The sequence below is a fragment of the Vipera berus genome (assembly GCF_964194415.1).
Source record: "Vipera berus genome assembly, chromosome: 2".
Lineage (NCBI taxonomy): Eukaryota > Metazoa > Chordata > Lepidosauria > Squamata > Viperidae > Vipera > Vipera berus.
The window spans coordinates 192,620,274-192,647,364 of NC_138203.1; the positions used below are offsets into that span (position 1 = coordinate 192,620,274).

Below are 27,091 nucleotides of genomic sequence, written 5' to 3' on the forward strand. Positions count from 1 at the left end.
CCCAGCTGGCCAGCATCTCCAATTTGAACAAATAGAAATTACAGTTTGAGTATATTCTGTTTCTGAAGCATTGTAACCTATTTTTGGATAGCTCAGGGAAATTTGTTTCCAAAAAGGTTACGGCAGTGGTACATTTTGCTTGCTCAGTGTCTTCATTCCTTTTGGAAGCTTGGAAACTTTCCTTTTTGTGGAATTATTTTACAGTGGAAAGCAGAAACGATGGTGATGTTCTCCCAATGTGGGTTCCTAACAGAGTTTTGGGAATTCCATAAAAATAATCACAAATGAGGAATTTGATATACAAATCTCTGATTCCATAAAATCCTAGCAGTTGGAATGGACTGATCAGCCCTTTCCTTCATAAAAAAAAATCCAGTTTGAATCATTCTTGAAAGCTGGTGTCTGCAATTGTCTGAATGCATCCCTCAGGAAGCCATCAAACTGCTTATACTGTATAGTGTTTCTCCACCTTAGGAACTTTAAGATATATGGATGTCAATTCTCAGAATCCCCCAGACAGCATGCTGTCTGGGAGCTGAGATTGAGAAACACTTGGCTTCTACTATTAGGAAACTTTGCCTGATGTTCAACCAGAACCTGTTGAATTTCCTCTAGCTTTAAATGTTAGAAATGAAGAAGTGTGACCAGCTTCTCTGGCTAAGACTTGTTTTGTACCTCTGGGAGATCTTTCTTGGCCAAAGCAAAGTTTTTACAGGCTGAGATTTATAAATGGTTGGAAATAATCAGACATTCTGCGCTTGGCAATTTTGCAAGGGCAGAATGATGTAGGTCTGCAGTTCCTTGAATCTTCCCTCGTTCATCCACTGGAACACGTTCTCTTATTTCAAACCCCAAGACAGGAACCAGAGTTTTCTGTATCAGCTGTCACTTATGACTCTTTCTAAATAAAATGCGAAGGAAGAGGGAATAGCTTTTGTGTTCGGGTGTGTAGATGTGTTTGGGTGTGTATTTGGGGAGGGATGAAAAGTTGATTTTACAATAGAGGACTTGGGCTTGTTTGCATTCCAACATTTTCCAGTTATCACCCTTCTTATTCTTCCCTTCTGTGCAGTTTTTCTTTTAATAATCCCATACCAACCCTTGAATTTCAGTACCAGTGTGGGAATTTGGCTTTTGCTTTCTAATTCAAACATGCTGCTTACGGGGAAGCCCTCCCTGGTAATATTATACATTGTGGTTCCTGACATCTGAAAAATGTTTCCAGTTATTCTGTCTACCCAGCTGCCTCTAGCTTTTTATTTCCCCCCCCCCCGAATCTCTAACACAGTTAGATTTGAGTCCTTTGATAGGAAATGAAATAGTCGATCAGCAGCTCTTTTCTTACCTAAAGAAAGTATTTCAATACAATAAATATTTAAAATTATGTTTTAAAGGATAGGCTGCAATGCTTTTGCTGTGATTACTTCGCGTTATTGTTTGAACGTGAAAGAAATATAAGAAATTGGGCAGAAACGGTACAAAAATGAACACAAGATAACTGAGTTTACAAAGTTAACTATAGAGAAGAAAATCATGCTTTTTATTAAAAAAATATATCACTTGATTGCCAATCCATGGTTTAGTTACAAAAAAACTATTTCTAAGATTACAGAATTGTTCCTTACCTGTCTTCATGTTTATTTTATTATATTCTTGGTACTTAGATCCTAGATCTTCTATTAATCACCATCATCTCTGCTTTCCATTGTAAAATAATTCCACAAGAAGGAAAATTTCCAAGCTTCCCAAAAGGAAAGAAGGCACTGAGCCAGCAAGTTTAATTAAATCATGTTAGCTATTATATATATAGTGGGTACCTGTAATTTAATTTCCATTGAATAAGATGGTAATCCATAATAGTATATGATAAATGAAAAGACATTAAGCATCAATGACCTGTAACAGCTGATTACTTTTTCATCAAGCCAGGTTATAACACCAAGATTTTAATTCTATACCTCAGATAACAAAACTGAGGTTTAAACAGTTGAATTGGGCCTCAGTCTTCTGGTCAGAGTGCCTAATGTTCTTTTTTTAATACTGGATCAATTTATAATGTCCTGGAATCAAAAGTGACTGAGGCTTCAGACACGATCATGCCTTTATGGCTTCTCTTGACTTATCGCTCCCGACACTCCCCATGGTTTATGGGGAAGCTGTGGGTTCTGAAAAGGGCTGAGAGAGGTCTAGAGAGCTGCTGAAGGAAAATGAGAAATTAATCCGACCAGACAAAACATAGAGCTGCTATTAAGCCATACCTCATGGCGGTAAGAATGGCGAAGCACCATTATTTCTCTAGCCTAATTGCATCCATTGGATGTCATCTGGTGGCCCTGTTCAAAGCATTATGGCTGGTCGGATTTAGGAGAAGAGCCATCTTTGCCATGGCTCCTGCACTTCAGAACATCATGCCTCCTCAGGTGTGATCCGCACCAAAACCTTTGGCCTTCTGAAAAAGCTGAAGACCTGGCTCTGCCAACTGGCCTGGGGGCCCAATGGGTGATCAATGGACTAAGATAAGAGCCCACCTCCGCCTTGTATACATCTTGTTCCCTTCCTACCCATCTGTATAGATTTTAAACTCATTTAATGTTACTATTTATTGTTTTAATGTTTTAAATTGTGTTTTTTTTAATTATTGTAAGCCGCCTAGAGTCACCCCCAAGTGAGATGAGTGGCATATAAATTGAATAAATAAATGCCTAATATGGTCTTAGAATATAATGTGACGGAATGTCAGCAACAATGCCTACTCAGCCATTTTGTTTATAGGTTTAATTAATAGAGGGAGAAGATAAACCATAAGCACCCTAATTTTGAACTCTAACTATCCTCATTGCACAGAATATTTTGAGGGCAAACATATGAAGTGAGGGTGCTTTTCCATCCATTATGATTCCGGTGTAGTTTAGAGACCTGGATAATGAGTAATCTAAGGTGTTTTTGATCCTGGATGTCGCCATCAGTTTAGAACTCCTAATTTGACAGTTCAGCCAAACCGTGATGGCTGGGGGAATTAAAATGGTCAAAGTTCAGCACATCTGAAAGACACTTAGATTAGGGAATAATGACCTAAACTAGATGTTTCGGGGGTGTTTAATAAATTCTAGGAAATAATTCTAGTGTGAACTAGAAGTAATTCTTTCCATAAATTGCTACCTTAGCTTATTATTTTGCAAATGCACATAGTTGATTATGATGAATACACAAAAGCAATGACTATGATTAAAACATCCCATGTGTAGCACAAGTTGGCATATAGAAAAGCCTGGATGATTTTCTAAATATGGAAATAGCTGTGCAAAATCCTCTGAGGGTGGCACGGAGAGAAAATTCAAAGGGGGGGGGGGAATCTGGACTAACTATACCTAGATCCTGCCAAATTTCTCAGGAAAGAACTTTTATATACGGAGCTGAGTCTTCCAGATATTGTATTCATTGTAATCTAGAGCATGTTCTCCGTAATATTTCCCTAAAAGGGCTAAGATGAGCTGCATGGAAAGAAAACCTTGCCCAAATTTGAAGTGTTTACTTTTAGCTGTAAAATTACATAAAACAATACTTGAGGGAAGAAATGATTTAACACAGTATGCATGAATAAGTTGTCAAATCTATGACCTTACTTATAAAACCTCAGGTTGACATGTCCTTACACTCCCAGTTTGCTCAGAATGTTGATCCATTCCATTATTTAATTGTGTGCTGTCCTCTCCTCCCCCCACCCGAGCCATTGTGCTCCCTTCTCCAGTTCTATCCTCACAATAGTAACAGTCTTGTACTTTATAGTTTGAGCTGAGAGTGTGTGACTGTGTCAGAGTTGCCCAGAACTACCATGCTTGAGTGTTGGCAACTGGTTCATATTTATGACTGCTGCAGTGTCCCGGGGTCACGTGATCACCTTTTGCGACCTTCTGACGACCAAAGTCAATGGGGAAACCCATTTCAATTAATAACCGTGTTACTCATTTAGTAATGGCAGTGATTCACTTAACAACTGTGACAAGAAAGTTCGTAAAATAGAACAAAATTCACTTAACAAATATCTCACTTAATGACATAAATTTTGGGCTCAATTGTGGTCATAGGTCAAGAACTACCTGTATCTGTGTGAGAAAAGTATTATTAAAATCCATTAATGCATCTTTGCTTGAGGAGTTCTGTGGAGTCTTATGCAACCTTTCATGGTTCACGTTGTACCAAATATGCATTGTAGAGACACTTCTGCTACAATGGACATTTTCCATTTCTCTCTCTTGTTCTAACCAACTACATCCCAGAAAGCTGGTAAGTTGCCCCCCCCATTTTTTTTCTTTTAACTGCAGAAGGCCCAGTTTATTAATTTGAAAGAAAGGCCTTTATTTTTCACTTTTTGTCTTTTATAGTTTTTCCAAATTTCGCTCTGATGTATTTACCATGTCACATGATCTGTCAAATAGTGGCACCCTGTGATATGTCGTGACACCATATGGGGGCAGAATATGTAAATTCTTAACTGAATTTCCAGAAAAAGATGGAAGGTTCTATGTTTCCCTAGGCAGATTTTAGTCTGGTGTTCTGTCCATTATGAATAAAAAGCCTGGTCTATACATTTAGTTTGATATCAACAGGAGGTCACACCACCACTTACTGTATGTGTTGAGCATTGTTTGAAACTGTAGCCATCAGGCATATCTGCCAGTTCCTGGCAACCATTCGTTCCTTCTGGAAAGGAATTGTGTCCATATGTTTAAAAGTGAATCACAGCCAAGGGTGTCTAGGTGAAATTTGAGAAGTGATGAATAGCAAATTACTTTCAAAGGAGTAAGGGGGGGGAATTGGAGAATACAATGGTGCAAAATCCTTCTGTGAGCTGAGAGGGCTTCTCTAGGCAAGGGGTGGAACATTTCTTCTCTATGCAAGAGAAGGAAAGCCATCCCCTCCAAAGGGAGCAGTCATTGTGTCAGTGATGCAGTGATACTGCTTAACAAACAGTAAACAGACCCCAGACTTGAGGATGAGTTTAAAGACTGTAGTTTTAAAACATGTATTAACTTCTATTTGAAAAGTTTGGTAGTCTGGTTTGGAAGCATGACTGCTTCGGACAGGAAGGCTGTGTAGAGAGTGGTGAGGATGGTAGAAAAGAGTATTTGGTAGTTCACTTTCTTCTATCCAGGACGTGGCATATAAGCGCTGCTTGAGCAGGGTCCACAATAGTGTCTGGGATGCTACACATCCTCTTCATGACCTGTTTTCCTTGTTACCTGGGAAGAGGCTTCGTGGTATCCGAAGCAGAACATCCAGATTCAGTCACATTTTGCCCATATAATATCAACCTAGTGAACTCTCAAGTTTCCTGTTTCTGCTATGTGTTCAAAATGGACAGTGATTTGTGTGTGTGTGTGTGTATACAGTGCTTTTTTTGTAAAAGAAAAAGGTGCCGGAACTTGAATATGTCATACAACCCGCCTTGCCTACTCTACAAGGTTCCATTCAAAAAAGGTGCCGAACTCTGTTCTGAGCGTTCTATGACAAAACAAGCCCTGTGTGTATATATAAAAGCTGTGTGGCCCCAAATCAACAGATTGCCACAAATTTCATCTCTGTGATCATGGGAATTTTCAGCTATGAAAGTTACTTGAGTGAGTCCCTGTAACTCATAGGCTGTAAGTTATCCATTATTATTGTATCCATATCGTCTGCTCAAGATAATAGCTACTCTATATGCTGACTCTGTAACTGCTTAGAGAGGGCTGTAAAGCACTGTGAAGCAGTATATATGTCTAAGTGCTATTGCTATTGCTTTAATGCAGAGCAGCTTTCCACTAGGAGATAGATGGACTTTTTCTGGCTGAATCACTGTCTGAATTGCATAGTGCTGAAAGATTGCAAGGGGAAGGGCTTGTCATTCAAAACATAGTTCTATTTGCAAGGGCTTGTAAAATGTCCATCCCTTTTGGGAAATGCATTGTTTCATACGGGGGAACTGGATTTATGGAGATAGTACAATTTAAACGTGCAGTTGAAGTGACCAAACAACTAGTGGTATCTGGAATCTGTGTAGCAATTAACCCTTGTCAAATGGCCATTCCCCAGGAACATAAGTGGGTTTATGTAAAACTCTTCTAGGATGCTAAAAATAGCAATAACACTTAGCACTTAGACTTATATACTGCTTCATAATGCTTTACAGCTCTCTCTAAGCAGTTTACAGAGTCAGCATTTTGCCCCCAACAATAAGGGTCCTCATTTTTACTGACCTTGGAAGGATGGAAGTCTGAATCAACCTTGAGCCGGTCAGGATTGAACTCCTGGTAGTCAACAGAATTAGCCTGCAATACCGCATTCTAACACTGTGCCTCCACAGCTCATAAATGAGTATGTTAGCCTTTTTGTTTAAAATTATCAGGGCTTTTTTTGTCATAGAACTCTCAGAACGAAGTTCCGGCACCTTTTTTGGATGGAACCTTGTAGGGTAAGCAAGGCAGGTTGTATGACATGTGTGAGTTCCGGCACCTTTTTCTTTTACAAAAAAAGCACTGAAAATTATACAAAAGAAAAAGAAATAACGCCTCCAGAGTTGCAGTAAAACTGATTTCTTAATGATAATCTGCTAATTGTTCTTCCTGATATAGATCTCTGACTGGAAGAGAGGGGGGCAAGTTCTGACAGATGACTAGAGGGATGGGTTTACCCATTTGTCAAAACCTTTCCATCGGAGTACTCCTTTAGTGATATTCTTGTGATCTGTCAAAGGAAGGCAGTGGGGGGAGGGGAAAGTGCACTGCCTAATAGGCAGAACACTTTAGAGAGCTCCTGTTCTGCTGATGCATCTAGCAATCTTGATGGTATTTTAGCAAAACCAAAATGACCATAGAAGAAAATGGACAGTCCGGGTGTGGGGGTAGCAGAAAGCCAACAGGAGGTGTCAAATTCCATCCCCTGTGGGTGTTCTTGTCAGAGCCTCACAAATCATACAATATAGCCAGGCTTTACTGTAAATTGCCTATTGTATGTTTTTAAAAACAAATAAATAAATTGAGTCAGATGGTAGAAAACACTGCTTCTATATCAGATCAGAAAAAAAAAGTAAAATTGGGTGATCTCTGCTCTGAGCTGGAGAGGAGAGAAATGCTGCAGAAATACTGGAGAGGAGAGATATTCTCTGAGACATATCCTTAAGGAACAATTACTGGGGCATTTTCAAACTGCAGTTAAGATAGTGTGTGAACATACCTATAGAATTGAATATGGTCCTGTTAGAGTTTTTACCCATGGAATTAGTGCATGCATGTATGTCCAGAAACTGTTATTGAACCATATTTCAGCTTACAGCAGTTCCTCTAATATAATTAAGTTTGGTGAAGTATATACACATATAATCAGGGGGCTGGGAGTGGGAGGCACCGTTTTACGGTGGTTCTCCTCCTACCTCCAGGGCCGCTCGCAGTCGGTGTTGACAGGAGGGCAGAGATCCGCCCCGAGGTCTCTCATTTGTGGAGTCCCTCAGGGGTCGGTTCTCTCGCCTCTCCTGTTCAACATCTATATGAAGCCACTGGGCGAGATCATTCGTGGTTTTGGGGTGGGGTATCATCTGATGATACCCAACTTTTTCTTTCCACCCCGAACCAACCCAGTGATGCCCTCTCCGTGATGTCCCGGTGCCTGGAGGCGGTTCAGGTCTGGATGGGGAGAAACAGGCTTCGTCTCAATCCCGCCAAGACTGAGTGGCTGTGCATATCGGCATCTCGGGTTAACCAAGTTATTCCATCCTTAATGATGGGGGGTGAGGTGTTACCCCCCGTCGATAGGGCTCGCAACTTGGGCGTCCTCCTGGATTCACGGCTCAATTTCGAAGACCATATAGGAGCCGTGACCAGGGGGGCTTTTGCCCAGGTTCGCCTGGTGCGCCAGTTGCGTCCCTATCTGGACCGAGACGCCCTACGCACAGTTACTCATGCGCTTGTGACCTCCCGTTTGGACTACTGTAACGCTCTCTACATGGGGCTGCCCTTGGAGACCACTCGGAGGCTTCAACTGGTGCAGAATGCGGCCGCGCGATTTGTAATGGGGGTTTCCCGATACTCCCATGTAACACCTCTACTCCGTGAGCTGCATTGGCTTCCGGTTGCCCTCCGGGTGAAATTCAAGGTGCTGGTTATCACCTATAAAGCCCTACATGGCCTGGGTCCGGGATATCTGAGGGAACACCTGCTGCCGGCATCAAATGCCCTTCGCCCAGTGCGCTCCCACAGGGAGGGTCTACTCAGGGTCCCGCCGGTAAGAGACTGCCGGCGGGTGACACCCAGGGATAGGGCCTTCTCGGTGGGAGCGCCTGCCCTCTGGAACCAGCTGCCGGTGGAGCTGAGAACTGCCCCCGACCTCCGATCATTCCGCTGGGGCCTGAAGACCTGGCTCTTCGAGCTCTCGGGCCCAGACTGAGGAGAAATTTTAATTTGGGGTTCTTTTTAATCGACTACAGGGCCAATTTAATATTTTTAATTAGGTTCTTAAGTTTTGTATTTTGGATTTTAATTCCCTGTAAACCGCCCTGAGTCCTCAGGGAATAGGGCGGTATATAAATATAACTAAATAAATAAATATGAACAATGGTTCACCAGCATTTACTTGGAAATTTTTGTAATATAGAAATGTTAAGGAGTTGGTAGAAGATGTTAATTTTTTTCTTCATTGCAGTTTTCCATTTTCAAAGCCTAGAATATCTACTGTCTAACTGCAAGATGTATTAATTCAGTTCTCTGATTCAGTCAACTAAATCTGGCCTCTTCAAAATAATCAGTTTGATGTGTGTTCTTGAGGGCCTGCCTTGCAATTTATAAGTAATTGTGCCTATGAAGAGTGCTTCGTAAGGTTACATATTGTTTTGTTATGTAATTGAAACGAGCATCTTTCTGGGTCTTTACAAGTCTTCCACCTTCCAACTCCTCCATCTCCTCTCTGTTTAGAAGTAGCTTGTGGGGGGAAATGTAGCTTTATAAGCAGTTTGTTATTTAAAATAGGTAAAAGAAGGCAAAATATAAATGGTTGAATGGAAGAATTAATGTTATATAATCTTCGTTATCCCAGTTTCTTTCTCTCAAGCCTGAAGCAGTTAAATCATCATAGCCCCATCATGCTGCAGAAGTCTGTTCCAGATGTTGATCTGAGCCTTGTGCTTTGAATGGGTGTAACAAGGTGTTGAGTTGATACTCATTAGCTTTTTAAAAAGAAAAGCTAGGGTCTATGCAGAATTCTACGAGCTGGCAGATTCTAATCTATTTCAAAATAGCTTCTTACCATTTCTGCCTACAGAAAGCCATTCTGAATATGCATGATAAAATAATTAAAGTAAATTTGAATTTGAATTTGAATTTTATTGAATTTATATACCGCCCTTTCCCGTAGGACTCAGGGCGGTTTACAGGGTACTTAAAACATCGATACAAAAATTAAAAACAATTAAAAAGATTAAATTAAATCCCTGAAGAAATATAAAAAACCCCAATTAAAACTCTCAGCCTGGGCTGGAAAGCTCGAAAAGCCAGGTCTTCAGGTCCCGGCAAAATGAACAAAGGTCGGGGGCAGTCCTAAGCTCCACAGGCAGCTGGTTCCAAAGGGCAGGCGCACCCACAGAGAAGGCCCTCCCCCTGGGTGTTATCTGCCGGCAATCTTTTACCAGCGGCACCCTGAGAAGGCCCTCCCTGTGGGAGCGCACAGGATGAAGGGAACTTGATGCCGGCAGCAGGGGTCCGGGATATCTGTTCCCTCAGATATCCTGGACCCAAGCCATTTAGGGCTTTATAGGTCATCACCAAATCATTGGTTCATGTTCATATAAGAGGAAAACAACATTGGGTATAATCCCTTTTTAAAGTAAATTTACCTAAACCTTAAGAATAAGATATGCTGTCACTGTATATCTTAAAAAAACATTTTGTGGGTTCTAGAGAGCAGGTCTACATTTATGATAATGATAGAGCTCTTCCTTCCAAGAATCAAGAAGAAAACATCTTCTATTGTTGAGTGTCTTTTTGGCTTCCTACCAACTCTGTCTTGTGCCTTCATTTATTGTCAAAGTACAAAATATTTTACCTTGCTTTATACATGTATGAACTGATCAAGAGGTGTGTCACAGATGAATGCTGAAGCCTTTTTAAAGTTTATTTGAAATTAAAAGTGTTTGTATTTCTACAGCAAAGTTAGAAATACCTTAATAGAACGTATTTTTTGAAATACAGCAGTGATACGTTTGGTACTTGTATTGTTTGACAGACGATCAGGTAAATTGGTAAAGAAAGCAGCACCAGCATGTCTGTCATCAGCTAAAAATATGTCAACTGCATTCTGCTTTCTGTAAGACCTTAAAGAGCTCTTCTGCTTTTATATGTTGTCTACTGTCTTAAAATAATGTAAATTGTAAAGAAAGTACCACCTGTAGATTTGAAGAAATAGCCCTAATGTTCCTGATTACAGTGGAGACATGAGCATGCATTACTGTGATTGCTTGTGCAAATGGCAAGCAAGATTAACTGGCCATTTACTTTGATTGCCTGAATGGTTTATGGGTACATCAATAAGAAGATATGGGCTGTAAATTTTAATTTACTTCTGCTGGCTGTGAATCTCAGATAAGCTAGCCTAGATGCATTTGGACTTTTAAATATAAACTAAATTGTTCTAAACCAACTCACTGGAAAACTGACTTGCTATTAAACATTTTATCAAAGAAATATTTAAATTTATAAAGGTGATATTATAGAATTAGAATTCAGTTCTGGCAAATTACATAAAGTAGGGCTTCCCTTAGTGATGGGTTTGAAATAATTTAACAACAGGCTCTCTGCCTCACCTTCCCTCCGCCTTGGTCATGGTGGGCTCCTCGGGGGGTCAACTGGGGTGGGGGCAGGAGGTCTCAGAAGGGGGTGCAGGAGCTCCTGGTTGAGGAATTGCTGGAGGTCCCAGGGTACGATGGGGGGGCTGCAGGAGTCTTGGAATGGGGTGGGTGCAGGAGGGTTTGGGGGTCAGCAAGTCCCAGCTAGCGGAAGGTGAGGGGGTTCAGCTAGCAGAGCAGGAGGGCTAGGACGCTGTGGGGGAAAGCCACGCCCCTGCTGACTGAGCCTCTCATCCACACCGCAGTCACGACCGAGCAGGGGGTGGAGGGAGAGCAGCTGGCAGGGGGGTAATCAGAGCAGCCACCATCTCTCTTCTCTAGCGCAGCCACATCGGTGCAGGCGGAGACGGCCCTGGATGGCTGGAAGTGGGGTGGTGTTTCTGCCACGCATCAACTGGTTCTCAGAACTCAAAAGAAATTAGCTACTGGTTCTACCGAACCGGTGTGAACCAGCTGAATCCCACCACTAGCTTCCCTCCTTTCCGTAGTGAATAAATTTGTTCCATATAGGAAAAGAGGAGAAATATCTTAAAAGTGTCTCCTGGAAGGAATCCTTTGAAATCATTTTTGACATGATGGCATTAGATCTGAATGTCTAAATTTGTTTTCACGGGGAATAAATCTAGTGCCTTATAGATAATGGTGGCATTTCAAGGTACTTCTTTGGCCTTTAAAACCTTATATGTTACACGGCCAGGTTATCGGAGGGACTGCCTTTCCCAGTTACATCTATCCATCCCATCAGGTTTAGCAGACAGGCAAGTCATAGGTACGACCTGTTGATGAGTGGCATCGGATGGGACCTAGGAGATGAGATTTTTCTCCCTTGGCATCTATCTCTGGAACATCATCACCCTGGGGGTGTGATTGTCCCCGATCCTAGTGATCTTCCAGATGTGTGGGTTGTTTTTTTTAGCAGACCTGGGGTTCTCCTGGTAACAAGGAACGTGCATATTGGTTGTGTTACAGGTAGTCCTCAACATACAACCATGATGGAGTCTGCCCATTACATCCCTATGTTGTAACAATCATAAAAGGGGTCAGTCATTTAGCGGCAGTTGTAACTTCAAATGGTTGCTAAGCAGTCGATCATAATTTGAGGACTACCTGTATGTGTAAGAGTCTGAGGTATTCTTTCTATTTATGTCTTAATTGTTTTGATATTTTTAAAGAATGTTTTGTTTGCAATAGTGGTGAATATCTGTAGCTCGGGTGTAAGATGAGGGTCAAGGTTCATTCTGCGAACTTGTGCATTGGTTTCCGAATGTTTCATTACCAGGCTAGGTAACATCTTCAGTGGAGTACCAGGCCACGAACCTTCGCCCTAATGGTTTATTAGCTGGTTTTATTGTGCATGCCTAAAGTCAGGTGGGCAATCAAATAAATATGAACAATAAATAAAAAAGCCAGCAAAGAGGTTGAGGATGCCACAAGGATTGATAAATGTCAGAAATGTGATTGTGTTCTGCTAGGTCATGTCTTTGAAAATAGACTCCTCTGTTAAACCAAGATTTTGATTCTGCATAGTGACAAGCTACCATATATCTTTGATATGCCCTTAAAGGGGAAAAGCATAAACAAAATTTTAAAAAAAGCAAAAGCAAATTAGAAAGTTACAGCCAAAAATAAAAGCTAAGTATTACAGTGTCAGCTTTTGCTTTCAAACGTGCTGTTCTAAACAGCTCTTCAAATGATTTTATATAGCATATTTTGATTTGCTTTAAACAGAAACAATGCCTTTGGATTGTCAATCCATAGTTCCCCTTCCTGTGCATTCTTTTGTATTTCAAATTTTTCTGTTTTCCTGTTTTTTTGCAAATAAAATTGAAGCAGAAGACAGTTAAAATAATCTAAAATAAAAACCCATAGCGCCTTTTGCAACCTTGCAATCACTTTATAGGAGTTTTCTATTTGGCTCTGGGAAGATCAATGTGAAATTGCTATTTGTATAATTCTGTCTTTAAAAAAATAATTGGGAATATCATTTCCTTCAGTAATCTCGCTTGAATAAACGCTTACTATCAGCCTGAAAATAGATGGTTTTTAATTAATTATATACACTGATATCATTAGCTTTTTAAATAACAATCTCCTTGAAATGTGCAATAAAAAGTTGTGAAGAAGAGATTTGTTTTCAGATTGGGCATTAAGCTACTACAATTTGCAAATGATTTTTTACTTAATTACTTTTAGGTATGGTTTCATGTGGTTTTTTATATATAAAGTATTGCTATTTTATAGGATGACATTTTAAAATTAATATTTTTATTGTATACTCCTGGAATCTTTGTAGTGGGAAGTATAAAAATATTGTACATACATAAATGAATTATGTATCACTTTTCTTTTCTTTTTTTATTGAAAAGTTTTACAGTACATTTTAACTTTAACAGGAGGGGGGGATTGTTATGTATCACTTTTCTTAATGCGGCATACGTATCTGCTAATTATATTCTATTAGTATCTAGTGCAGACATGTCAAACACAAGGCCCGGGGGCCGGATCCGGCCCACGAAGTGGTTTCATGTGGCCCGCGAAGCCATCCTGGAAACAGTGAGGGAAAGGCCCCCGCTGCCTTGGCCCTGGACCAGAGACCCTCAGATCTGTCCCACTCCTGCCCAGGCTCCCATAGGCACCGTTGATGTGAACGATGTAGAGCTGGCCATGCCCACCCAGTAGGCCATATGCACTCTAGCCACGCCTGCCCAGTAGGCCACGCCCACCCTGGCCATACCCACCTGGCCCCCTGAGGGCAACCGCAATGCTGATGCGGCCCTCAATGAAATTGAGTTTGACACCCCTGATCTAGTGGCTGGGTTTAAATAATATTTTCCTGCTCTGATGGCCTCCTGTGGTTCTTAGAATTACAGATGACTGGCTAGGAAGTCCAAACCATCGTGAAGTCCAATACATCATATTGGGGAAAACTGAAAGGTTCTCTCAGAAAATGGTGTAAATCTGCAGTGCACTTTTGACGGTTCCATATGCTATTTCCGTTTCATTATACTGACAAATTGATACAAACAGTATTTTGCTTTTTACTGGTTAGTTCCATATTATTTTATTATACATCTAAGAGTTTGGTGTATTCTGTGTCCTTTTGCTATTGCCTACATCAGAAAGAACTGTCTAATGGTTTTCTCAGAGGGCTATTTTGGAAAGAACTTGTAATAGAGAGAAAAATCTTCCACTTTCACCCCCAAATCCACCTATATTTCCCAGAAGATTCAAGTTTCTAAAAGTTTCAGTTATCATAGCTATGAATAAAACAACTCTATCATTGAATGTCCTTCTTCCTTTCCAAGTTTGGTACCTTCCCAATGTGTTGAGTTTCAAAATGGGAAAATGATTATATTTAAAAGTATACTCATATACAATTGACTATTCACTAGAGTGAATTTCTAATAAAACAACCAATAACTTTGTTCTTTCTTTATGTTATTTATCATAGGCAAGATTCTCTTCCGACGAAGCCATATTCGTGATGTTGCTATTAAGCGCCTTATACCCATTGATGAGTATTGTAAGGTAATGGATATTTTTTTATTAGTTTGATTAGGGCACCACTTTCAACATATGGCTCCTTATTATACACTATCATCATTGTTGGTTCATATTTATGCATTTTCACGTGACCTGGAATGTTACAGCTGTTCACTCAGTTGTTGTGTATATCTGATCAGAAAGTACTACCAAGTAGTAGAAGGTTGCTTCATAAAGACTTGAAATTGAGTGGGGGAGGCACCTGCTTTCTTCCCCCCAAAATCCAACCATGTTTTCCCGAAAATAAGACCCGGACTTTTTTTTTACCTCCAAAAGAGGCACCAGGTCTTCTTTTCAGGGAGTGTCTTTTCCACTCACCTCCGGCACCAACAGCCCCACCTAGCTGACCCATTTCTTCTGCAACGGAAGGAAACAGCTTAATTGTGCAGCTGAGAATGGAGCTTTGGCCTGCATTTTGCAGTCAAAGACCTTTCTGGAAAGCTACTGCAGCCAAGAACCGAGCTATGGATTCAATCCATAGCTTGATTCTCAGCTGCAGAGGCCTTCCAGAAAGGCCTCTGACTGTGAAATGCAGGCCTGAGGATGCAGCAGAAGAAATGGGCCGGTGAAGAGAGGCCTGGTTGCAAGGTAAAGGAGCAGGGTGCATGGGGCAGCTCCACACCCCCAGCCTAGCTTGATTTTTAGGTGTGTACCTCACCCCAAAACTAGGGCTTATTTTCAGGGAAAAACGGTACTACTTGTAGTAGTTGTATGCTGCTCTATGAGGGAGATGGGCAGCTGAGAAGTTGAGTGTATGTGTGTGTCCCAGAACTCCAAACAGTCCAGATAAAAGAAATTGCAAGCAATTTCAGTTAGTATAGAGCAGGGGTGTCAAACTTGCAACATTACCTAATGGATTGTGATGTATTGCAACTTTTTTGCCATTTCCGGTAATGGGGTGGGCCCGGTTTCTCTATAATGCATCCGGCCTGTAGGCCGGCAGTTTGAGTTATATTTGTTTGTTTCAGGAATACTGCAGCTTTATAAAGTATCTATGTAAACGTTAAATAATTGTGCATTTTCTCTCATTAGATCCTTTATAATGCATTATGGAAATGTTGATTTATTATTAATATATTATCATTAGGTTTGTTTGGTATTTGAAATTCACTATTAAATGCTGAATTATGGTGAATACATTGTCATTAAAACCATGCTATAAGTAGATGACATAATGATTTTATTAATGCCAAGCCAATAAAATTCTAATTTAGCCTCATTTATTACTCAATCACTTATCATCAAACTTATTCCTTGATAGATCTTAGTTGAAAGCAACTTCCCTTCTCAGCTGGTGAGAAGTTACTTCCATTAGATTGCTCTATTTTCCCACTGCTGAAAGTAATTCACATTATATCCTTCAAATAATAGCCTTTATAATACTGTTACTACTCAGTTACAGGGGTCCCAAACCTATTTGGCTCATGGACACATTTGGAATTTTGATTAAGTCTACCCTAAAATTATTGTCTTGAATGCACAAGGATGTGTGTGAATGTCTGTCTAGCTTATTATAATCTGTTTCATAGGAAGACAAATTATAGAGGTAAAAAAGTACATAATGTGCCTGAGATTCTGAATAGATGTACCGTATATACTTGAGTATAAGCCGAATTTTTCAGCCCACTTTTTGGGCTGAAAAACTCCACTTCGGCTTATACTCCAGTCAACAACAAAAAAAAAAGAACTTCTACCCCCGTTTGGAGAGCTGCTGCTTTCATCAAACATGGACGAAGGCAGCAGCTCTCCAAACGGGCTGCGGCGGTTTGGAGAGCTGCGCGCGCAGCTCCGCCGCCACCTCTGCAAGCCTCCGCTAAGAGAATGGGGCGGTGGAAGCTTGCCACCCATTTTCTCGGCGAAGACTTGTTTCGGGGGATCCAGCCTCTGTCACCCCCTTCTCTCAGCTGGGCAGCTGAGAGAAAGGGGCGGCAGAAGCTGCATCCCCCGAAAGAAGTCTTCGTCGCTGAGACAATGGGCGGCAAGCTTCCCCACCCCACACTTCACGGAGCGCTCCAACGCCTTGTTCTCTCGTCTCACGGAGACTTGTTTCGGAGGATACAGCCTCTGTCACCCCTTCTCTTAGCTGGGCAGCTGAGAGAAAGGGGCGGCAGAAGCTGCATCCCCCGAAAGAAGTCTTCGCCGAGAAAATGGGCGCTGAGATTTTCTCGGCGAAGACTCACCTTCTCCCGTTCACCTTCAGCAGCTCCGCCAGGCCCGTCCAGTGCCCTGCTAGCAGAGCTTGACAAATGCAAAAGCTGCTTTGGTTAAACACTGGAAGGTTTAGTGATTAACCCACCCCACCCCACCCGGTCTTCTTGCTGTTTCTCCCCATCCTCACTCACTTGCTGTTTCTCCCCATCCTCACAGGACAAAATAGGGCAGGGCAGAGCCGGCAGTTAAAAATAGGATGCAGATAAAAGGAAAGGTAAGGAGGGGTTCAGGTTGAGAGGAGAGGCTGCGTAGCCTTAGTGTAACTCCTGTTTGGGCTGACTGGGTTGCCTCCGATGGGCTCTGACAGTGGAACAGAATGGAATAGAAAATATGGAATGGATTGGAACAGAACGTAGAACAGAACAGAACAGAACAGAATAGAATAGAATAGAATAGAATAGAATAGAATAGAATAGAAATATAGAAAGTGAATAGAATAGAATAGAATAGAATAGAATAGAATAGAATAGAATAGAATAGAATAGAATAGAATAGAATAGAATAGAATAGAAATATAGAAAGTGAATGGAATAGAATAGAATAGAATAGAAATATAGAAAGTGAATAGAATAGAATAGAATAGAATAGAATAGAATAGAATAGAATAGAATAGAATAGAATAGAAATATAGAAAGTGAATAGAATAGAATAGAATAGAATAGAATAGAATAGAATAGAATAGAATAGAATAGAATAGAATAGAATAGAATAGAATGTGAATGGAATAGAATAGAATAGAATAGAAATATAGAAAGTGAATAGAATAGAATAGAATAGAATAGAATAGAATAGAATAGAATAGAATAGAATAGAATAGAATAGAAATATAGAAAGTGAATAGAATAGAATAGAATAGAATAGAATAGAATAGAATAGAATAGAATAGAATAGAATAGAATAGAATAGAATAGAATAGAAATATAGAAAGTGAATGGAATAGAATAGAATAGAATAGAAATATAGAAAGTGAATAGAATAGAATAGAATAGAATAGAATAGAATAGAATAGAATAGAATAGAATAGAATAGAATAGAATAGAATAGAATAGAATAGAATAGAATAGAATAGAATAGAAAATGGTAATAAGAATAGAATAGAATAGAATAGAATAGAAATATAGAAAGTGAATAGAATAGAATAGAATAGAATAGAATAGAATAGAATAGAATAGAATAGAATAGAATAGAATAGAATAGAGAATGGTAATAAGAATAGAATAGAATAGAATAGAAATATAGAAAGTGAATAGAATAGAATAGAATAGAATAGAATAGAATAGAATAGAATAGAATAGAATAGAATAGAATAGAATAGAATAGAGAATGGTAATAAGAATAGAATAGAATAGAAATATAGAAAGTGAATAGAATAGAATAGAATAGAATAGAATAGAATAGAATAGAATAGAATAGAATATAGAAAGTGAATGGAATAGAATAGAATAGAATAGAATAGAATAGAATAGAATAGAATAGAATAGAATAGAATAGAATAGAATAGAATAGAATAGAATAGAGCTGGAAGGGACCTTGGAGGTCTTCTAGTCCAGCCCCTTGCTCAAGCAGGAGGACCTATACCAGTGGTGGTGAACCTATGGCACGCCTGCCAGAGGTGGCACTCAGAGCCCTCTCTGTTGGCACGTGCGCCACCACCGCTGCCAGCAGCAGGTCCTTGTTGGTTGGTGGACTGGAAGAAAAGGGAGGGGGAAGCATTTTACATGCGTGCATGCGCGCACGGGGCCACGAGCAGGCACATGCTGCAAAGGGGGCGGGGCTAGTGCCTGCGTGATACTCACTAGCCCAGCCCCGTTCTCACGTGATGCGGTGCCTTGTATCTGCACCCTGCGGCACGGCGGTTGGCGTTTTTGTGCCTTGCGGTACGGTGGCCCATTTTTTGCTCCCCCTTTTTTTTCGTGCCAGAGACGGCACTCAGAGGCGCCTCCCTGTCCCCTCCCCCGAGGGCACCAGAATGCCGATGCTGCCTTGGCACTTTGTGATAAACAAGTGGGTTTTGGCTTGCGGTTTGGGCACTCGGTCTCTAAAAGTTTCGCCACCACTGACCGATACTATCTCAGACAGGTGAATGTCCAGTCTCTTCTTAAAAACCTCCAGTGATGGAGCACTCTTGATTTCTGGTGGCAAGCTGTTCCACTGGGCAGCTGAGAGAAAGGGGCAGCAGAAGCTGCATCCCCTGAAAGAAGTCTTCACCGAGAAAATGGGCGCTGAGACGCCTCATTCTCTCGCTCAGCGGAGACTTCTTTCGCGAGATCCAGCCTCTGCCGTGCTGCACCGAGAGAACAGCAAGCCGCCCCATTCTCTCGGCGGAGCACTCCACCACCCCATTCTCTCGGCGGCTTGCCACCCCGTTCTCTCATCTCAGCAGGGGGATCCAGCCTCCAGCTGCTGCATTTCCCAGCCTCGGCTTATACTCAAGTCAATAACTTTTTCCAGTTTTGGGGGGTAAAATTGGGGGTCTCGGCTTATACTCGAGTCGGCTTATACTCAAGTATATACGGTATGTATTTCTCAGTCTAAAAAGATTTGGCACTAATGCAAAGTAAATCTGGTCCTCATTTCAGGTGAGGAATTTCCACTGTATACATTTCTAAAGTGGAACAAAGCAAGACAGGAAGGTTGATTGTTTATGTGCCATCAAGTTGGTGTCACTCTTAGTGACCACATAGATTCTTTGCATAATGATTTGTCCCTAACCTGGTTCTTCAGGTTTTCCAGTGGTGGAAAACAAGTGTAGTTGACCCATATTTTGAACTTAAAAAAAGGAGCAGATTTTCATATAATCAGGGTAATGATTATTCATTCATTTATAAAATTTATAACTGCCCATTTTACCTCAAGGGAACTCTTGCATGGCAAAAAGAAAAGAAAAGAAAACATTGAGAACAGGAGCTCAAGATAGGTGGTATTTCCTAAAGAAGGAGATACAAAATTCACAATTGCAAACAATTCCAAAGGAAAAAATGGAGGACAACAGAAGAAGCCACAATGGCCATGCAAAGCAAAAATCTGAAAAGAAAAAGGACACATTTAGAAAAGGAAAACGGCTGGATCAAGAAGGAAGAATACAGTGAACCAATCTAGAACTGTAGAATGTCTGGAAAATGAAATATCTAGATGAATTAGGTGAAATGTTTAAGACTAAATGGACTGTTTCAGATGTACGGTATTCAGAATTAATGGAAAAGGATCTGTATATAAAGAAAAAGCAGAGCTATACAATTCCCCCAAAACAACAATACTAATAAATTTGGAAGGGACCTTGGAGGTCATCTAGTCCAACCCCCTGCTCAGGCAGAAAACCCTATACCATTTCAGCCAAATGGCTGTCCAGTCTCTTCTTAAAAACTTCCAGTGTTGGAGCATTCACTGCTTCTGGAGGCAGGTTGTTCCACTGGTTAATTGTTCTAACTGTCAGGAAATTTCTCCTTAGTTCTAGGTTGTTTCTCTCCTTGATTAGTTTCCATCCGTTGCTTCTTGTGCTGCTTTCAGGCGCTTTGGAGAATAGCTTAGTAGTCCCTCTTCTTTGTGGCAGCCCCTGAGATATTGGAACACTGCTATCATCTCACCCCTAGTCCTTCTTTTCATTAAACTACACATACCCAATTCCAGCAACCGTTCCTTATATGTTTTAGCCTCCAGTCCCCTAATCATCTTTGTTGCTCTTCTCTGTACTCTTTCTAGAATCTCAACATCTTTTTTACATCATGGTGACCAAAACTGGATTATGAACAATAAGTTGAAGGGGGCAAGAGAAAAGCTTGAATGTGGTAAAAAAAACCTGTTTAGGGATACTTCTTTGAAAAAATATATCTTTAGGATCAGATGAATTGTAGCTTTGTATACTGAAGAAAGTAGCTGGTGGTATAGCCAAACTCTTATGTATTTAGCTTTGAGAAATCCTGGAGTACTGATGAAGTACTAGATGACTGGAGGAAGGCAAGTGGTGTTCTTTTTTTCAAAAGGGAACAAAGGGAGATTCAGCAAAGTACAGTATAGATCTGTCTGACATCAATACCTGGAAGGATTGTAGAGCAGATCATAAAGAGATCGGAATGTTAATGTCCTCAAAACAATGCAGTATTTACCTGCGGTCAGAACTCATCTTTCCAGACTAACCTTATCTCATGTATTGATTGGGTGCCTTTGATAGATTGTGCTAATGCTATTCACCTAATGTATGTTGACTTCAGCAATGCCTTGATGAAGTACAATGTCTAATGGGATGTTAATTCACAATCTGATTTTGTATGTTCTAGGTGGGGATAACTTTCAAGTGAATATATTGCTGGCTTGAAAGTCGTAGTTGACTGCTCCTTGTCACATTGGAGAAAGGCACCTACTGTATCTCCTCAAGGTGCAGTCCTACGTTTTCAGCTGTTTAATATTTTTATTAATGCTCTGGATGAGAACACGAAAGGATTGCTTACAGTTTTGCAGGTGACGCAAAATTGAATGGGTTTGCTAATACCTCTAGGAAACAAAAATTAAAAAAGTAAATAAAAATCCTGATGGGGTTAGAGAAATGGGCTGAACTTTTAAAAAAAAATTAATGAAGACAAATGCAAAACTCTTGATTGGCAAAAAAAACACACATTGGATGGGAGATATGTGACTTGGCAATGGTACTTTCAATCAGTCAATCAGTCAGAATTGAGCTGTAAGGGACCTTGGAGGTCTTTGAGTCCAACCCCCTGTTCAAGCAGGAGACCCTATATGTTTCAGACAAGTGACTGTCCAGTCTCTTCTTAAAAACCTTCATTGATGAAGCACCCAAAACCTCTGCAGCAACCTGTTCCACTAGTTAATTGTCCTCACTGTTAGGAAGTAGGAAGTTTCTCCTTAATTCTAGGTTGTTTCTCTCCTTGATTAGTTTCCATCCATTGTTTCCTGTCCTGCCCTCTGGTGCTTTGGAAAATAAGTTGACCCCTTTCTCCTTGTGGCAATCTCTCAAATACTGGAATACTGCTATCACGCCCCTTCTAGTCCTTCTTTTCTCTAGACTAGCCAAACCCAATTCCTTACTCTTCTTTGCACTTTTTCCAAAGTCTCAACATCTTTTTTGTAATGTGGTGACCAAAACAGGATGCAGTATTCCAGGTGTGGCCTTATTAGGTTTTATAAAGCAGTACTAATACTTCACACAATTTTGATTCTGTGCTTCTTTTTATACAACCAAGGATTGTATTGGCTTTTTTGGCTGCTGCTACACACTACTGGCACATATTTAAATGAACGTCCACTAGGACTCCAAGGTGCCTCACACAGCTACTGTTTTTGAGCCAGGTTTCACCTAATTTGTACTTGTACCTTTGGTTTTTCCTGCCTTAAGTGCAAAACCTTGCTTTTCTCCACATTAAATTTCATTCTGTTGAAAAGGGCCCATTGTTCAAGTTTCTCAAGATCTTTTTGGATTCTGAGCTTGTCTCTGGGGTATTGGCTATTCCTGCCAGCTTAGTGTCATCTGCAAATTTGATGACTTCCCCTTCTATTACTTCATCTAATCATTTATGAAGATATTGAAAGAGTACTGGGTCTAAGATGGAACTTTGTGGTACCCCAATGCTTACTTCCCTCCATGTAGATGTAGTACCATTAAGGCCGACTCATTGAGTACAGTTTATCAGCCGGTTATAAATCCATCTGGTGGTGATGCTGTCTACCCCACATTTTTCTAGCTTACCAAGAAGTAGGTTGTGATCTACTTTGTCGAATGCATTGCTAAAGGCTAAGTATACTATGTCCACAGCATCTTGCTGGTCTGCTAATTTAGTCACTTTGTCAAAGAATGAAATAAGATAGGTTTGGCATGATCTGTTTTGAACAAACCCATGCTGGCTTTTAGCTATAACTTTACTTGTTTCTAGATGTTCACAGACCTGTTTTTTGATTATTTTTTCCAGTATCTTCTCAGGTATTGATGCCAGGCTGATTGGTCTGTAGTTTCCTGGGTATGTTTTTGTAGTTCTCTGGGTCTGTTTTTGAGAACAATCTTGAAGAAATAGTTGATTGCACACTGAACATGATTTCACAATATGATATGGCTGTAGAAAATTCAGATCAGTTTCAGTTTTCATCGATAGTAGTATCATTTACAAACCACAGGAAGAAATCATTCTGGCTTTTTCATTATTTGCATCCTTTGTATGTTTGGTTTACTACATAATTTGCTTTTGTGGTCCCAAGTTACTTGCATATTATTTAATATGTTTCTAAAATATTTGTTTCTTTGGGGAAAATGCACAGAGGACAATGGTATGCAAAACTGAATCAGCTTCTAAACAAGAGTCCCAGGTCTTAAGATTAAATATACCAAATAAATTTAGTATAATTATTATTGTAATATAGGCCATTCTAGCATTTTTTTAAAGTTGGTGAGTCTCATAAACTGCACTGCCTTCCAACTAATGGCACATACTGTATTGATTTGGTGACTAGGGAGAAGGGGTTGTAAAAATGCTATGGAACCTGTATGTAAGCAATTCCAGTTTCTCCCAGTATGAGTTTCACTTCAGCAATAGTAGTATTGTACTTAGTACTTTAGTACTTTCTCCCATGAGAGACGGGGGGAAGTCTTTCCATATAACCAAAAACAAAGTAAAACATGGAAATTGCTGTGGTTGTGGATATTTAGCAAATGTTGCTGAATGCTGCAAGATTAACCACGTCCTTTTGACAAGCTGCGTAAGCAACTATCACTTCTTTTATTTTGCTTTCTTGTGAGAAATAAAGAGGGGAAGTATCATTTCCAAGGATGACCTTGAAATATTTTTATGAAAATAAATGATAAATTCTTTCAATAATGTGGTATCATAACCCAAAATCCAAGAAGAAATAGCCATTGCATAGTAACAGGAGATTTAATAGATGTAGAATAGAAAAATTAGGCATCCTAACTTTTAATAGAAAAGAGTGAGGCATCCTCAGAATGAATGCTCTGAAATGCTTTTGACCATTGGGTGGGAAAAACCTACATGAAAATCAGGTTTACCATCATATTGGTATTTGCTGATTCCAAACGCTAAGCAGAATATAGAATAACATAGTTGGAAGAAAATTGGAAGTCTCCTAGTCCAACCCTTTGCTCAGGCAGGAGACCCTATACCAGGGGTAGGCAACCTTGGCTCTTTTATGACTCGTGGACTTCAACTCCCAGAATTCCTGAGCCAGCATGGCAACATGGCTGGCTCAGGAATTCTGGGAGTTGAAGTCCACGAGTCATAAAAGAGCCAAGGTTGCCTACCTCTGCCCTATACCATTCCAGACAAATGGCTATTCAATCTCCTCCTAAAAACTTTCAGTGATGAAGCACTCACAACTTCTGGAGGGAAACCATTCCACTGGTTAATTGCGCTCATTGTCAAGAAATTTCTCCTTATTTCAAGGTTAGATCTCTCCTTGATCAGTTTCCATCTGTTGCTTCTTTTTAATGAGAAAGAAAGACAGAAATAAAGAAATAACCAAATTCCACATTTAAAATACCTAATAGGCCAATGATGACTAAATGAATTACATTTTATGCTGTCTTGGGCCCATTTTATGAAAGAGATTTGTTGGTGTATTAAAAATGTTTACATGAATTTTAATCAATTTAACATTCATGCAGTTATGTGTGTGTATATGTGTATGTGTATGTATATTTGAAGTAGATCCATGAAAGTTAAGGAAAATCTAGATATATGAAAAAATAAGATAGCATAGTCAATTAAAACTAAAATTAAACTTTGTATTCCTTTTTACTAATTAGATTCTCTGTTTCTGTTCTGTAACATTAACAGGAAATATTTATGGCATTTTCAAAGCCTGAGAAGCTGTTTAAAATCTCTCTCTGCTTTCAGCAAATGATTATTCACACTGAAAACGGTGGCTTTATAATTATGCTGTGGTTTATTATTGAATTTATACATTGCATTAAAACAATAGGCTATGCTTTACATAGCATGTGGATAGGTTTTCAACATTGTCAAAGCAAGCAAGTCACAAAATTGCAATAGTTTTGCTACTTCAGACTACAAAGTGGGTTGATCTTATTTTTATATACCTTTAAACAAACCACTTTCTCTCATTCTCTGTCCTAATCACTTATCTACAAAAATCTGATAACAATTAAAGTAGTCTGTAAAAGAGATTACTAAGGTTTCTATCAAGAAGATGTATATAAACATATTTGAGTATTCCTGAACATTATGGTGCAGATCAGCAACTGCAGATCTTCAAACTGTTTAAAAATTTTAATTTTGTAAAAATGTCATAGGCATCCATTCACAACATGATAGGCAATAGTGTTGATAAATCTTAACAGATGGGCAAACTGGTGAATTAAAAGATAAGTAATTTGTCCAGGAACTCAAAATATATGGCAAGGGTGCTTAAGTGTTAGGATCAAGACAATTCATAATCAACTTTTTTTCCCAAACCATTGTTTCTACTTCATACATAAACATTTTTTTTACTTTTCAATTCTTCCCAGCAATGTTCTGGTCTTTATTCTATTTGGTTAGTAACCCATATATATGAAATGGGGTCGATGCTATCATTAAAATGTCCATTCAAGTCTAATAAAGCTGACAGTCAACCTTTGATACATTTCCAACTGCTTACTATTTTGATTAAATATCACTGTTTTATAAATCACAGGTATGTTTGTTTTTCAGGCTCTGATCCAGCTGCCACCATACATTTCTCAGTGTGATGAGGTTCTTCGGTTTTTTGAGACAAGGCCAGAGGACCTAAATCCTCCTAAAGAGTAAGTTGTTGTAAATAAGTGATAGTGTCGTGTGTGTGTGTGTGTGTGTGAGAGAGAGAGAGAGAGAGAGAGAGAGAGGGAGAGAGAGAGAGAGAGAGAGAGAGAGAGAGAGAGAGAGAGACAGAGAAAGAGAAAGAGAAAGAGAAAGAGAAAGAGAAAGAAAGAGAAAGAGAAAGAGAAATTGAGAGAGGGAATGACAACACAAACATTTTCATCAGTGAAAAATGAAATGTAAAAATGAATGTCAGACCTATCCCTTGTATGTAGAATATAGACATTTTCCAATAACTTTTTATTAACAAAAATAAATACAGTGATACTTTGGTATTCAACTGCTTTGAAACACAGTGAATTTGGTACTCAATGCATTTTGACATAAAAATTTTGTCCTGGTACTCATTGTTTGTTTGGTGCTTGATACATAAACTAAAAATTGCTGGTGTCGGCTGCATTGTGACTCATTACGTTATTCCTTATGACAGAGGTCCCCAACTTTTTGGAACACTAGGGACCAGTTCCTTGGAGAGAAGTTTTTCCGTGGAACAGAGGGGGCGTCATTTTATGTGCTGCCTGCATCCTGCGGGTGAGGCTTTGCTTGTTTGTGTGGCCCAGTTGCTGGCATGCCACGGACTGGTACTGGTCCATGGACTGGGGATTGGGGACCCCTGCCTTATGGGGAAAATTTGTGTGGTGTTCATCATTTTTGGTACACATCACGCCTCCTGGAACTAATTAACGATGAGTACCACTGTACAACAGTGTAAGATAAATAAGCTTGCACAAGCATGAAGCCTATTTTTTAACCAAAACAGTTATATTTCTGTCATCTGTTTATTGCACCCAAAAAGTTATCTATCATCTTCATAAAGATAACAGAGGGTGATAACTTCTTGTATATAATATCAAGAAGTTGAGAAATATTTCACTTTTCTTCAGGGGATTCTAGAAGTGATAGTGGAGTTCCACATATTAAGAAAGCTTACTGAAGTTAAGTGAAGGTGATGAATATTTTATTCATGCTGTCACCTGGAGCTGAACCCAACTTGACTGTGTCTATCTAATTGCTTTGGAGTCTGGTCTCATGTATTTATAAGCCAGGTTTTACTACTATGGAAGGGGCTTGCTAAGTTTTAACTGAAACCTTTGATTAGCTCTTTGGGGAATTAAGTAGCAACTGTGTTTTAGAATATGTCGAGTGATCTATTAGCAGCAGGAGTGCTGTTTCTGGCAGAGAGAAATAATCTTGGAATTGTTGAGCCACTGAGTGATTACCTACATTCCATCCTCTTTTGAAGGCAAACACAGGAAGGATGGGAGAGATCTGATAATCATATTCTTGTAATGATAAGAATAAAGGGGGGGATTGGAATTGTTTTAAGTTGTATTTTATCCGATCTGTTAAAAAATATAAATACCCCATCACGACCAAATTTAATAGAAAAACTTGGTAGATGATAACCTGACCTTTCTCCAACTGTAATACAAAGTGATGGAAGGAGAATAGAGTGTGATAGGCAGACAACGGAAAGGGAAGATTGTGAGGTTCTTGGCGCTTTCTGAACTTGTTTTCTTGCGGAAGTTTCATTACCAGCTACTGATAATATTACCTTTGTAATGAAACCTCTGCAACAAAACAGCCAAGCTCAGAGAGCACCACAAATCTCACCGTTCAACCCTGAGCTACAAATATTCTCTTTGTGTTTGAAGCT

At 39.7% G+C, this 27,091-nt stretch overlaps 1 protein-coding gene across 1 annotated transcript in view; it reads left to right on the forward strand.

Annotated features, from left to right (window-relative positions):
- SH3PXD2B (SH3 and PX domains 2B) overlaps nt 1-27,091 on the forward strand; it is a 142,524-nt gene that overhangs the window by 75,294 nt on the left and 40,139 nt on the right. The window contains exons 4-5 of the mRNA XM_081321252.1: nt 14,319-14,395; nt 25,291-25,382. Of these exons, the coding sequence (XP_081177378.1) occupies nt 14,319-14,395; nt 25,291-25,382 (169 nt within the window). The remainder of the gene's footprint in view (nt 1-14,318; nt 14,396-25,290; nt 25,383-27,091) is intronic.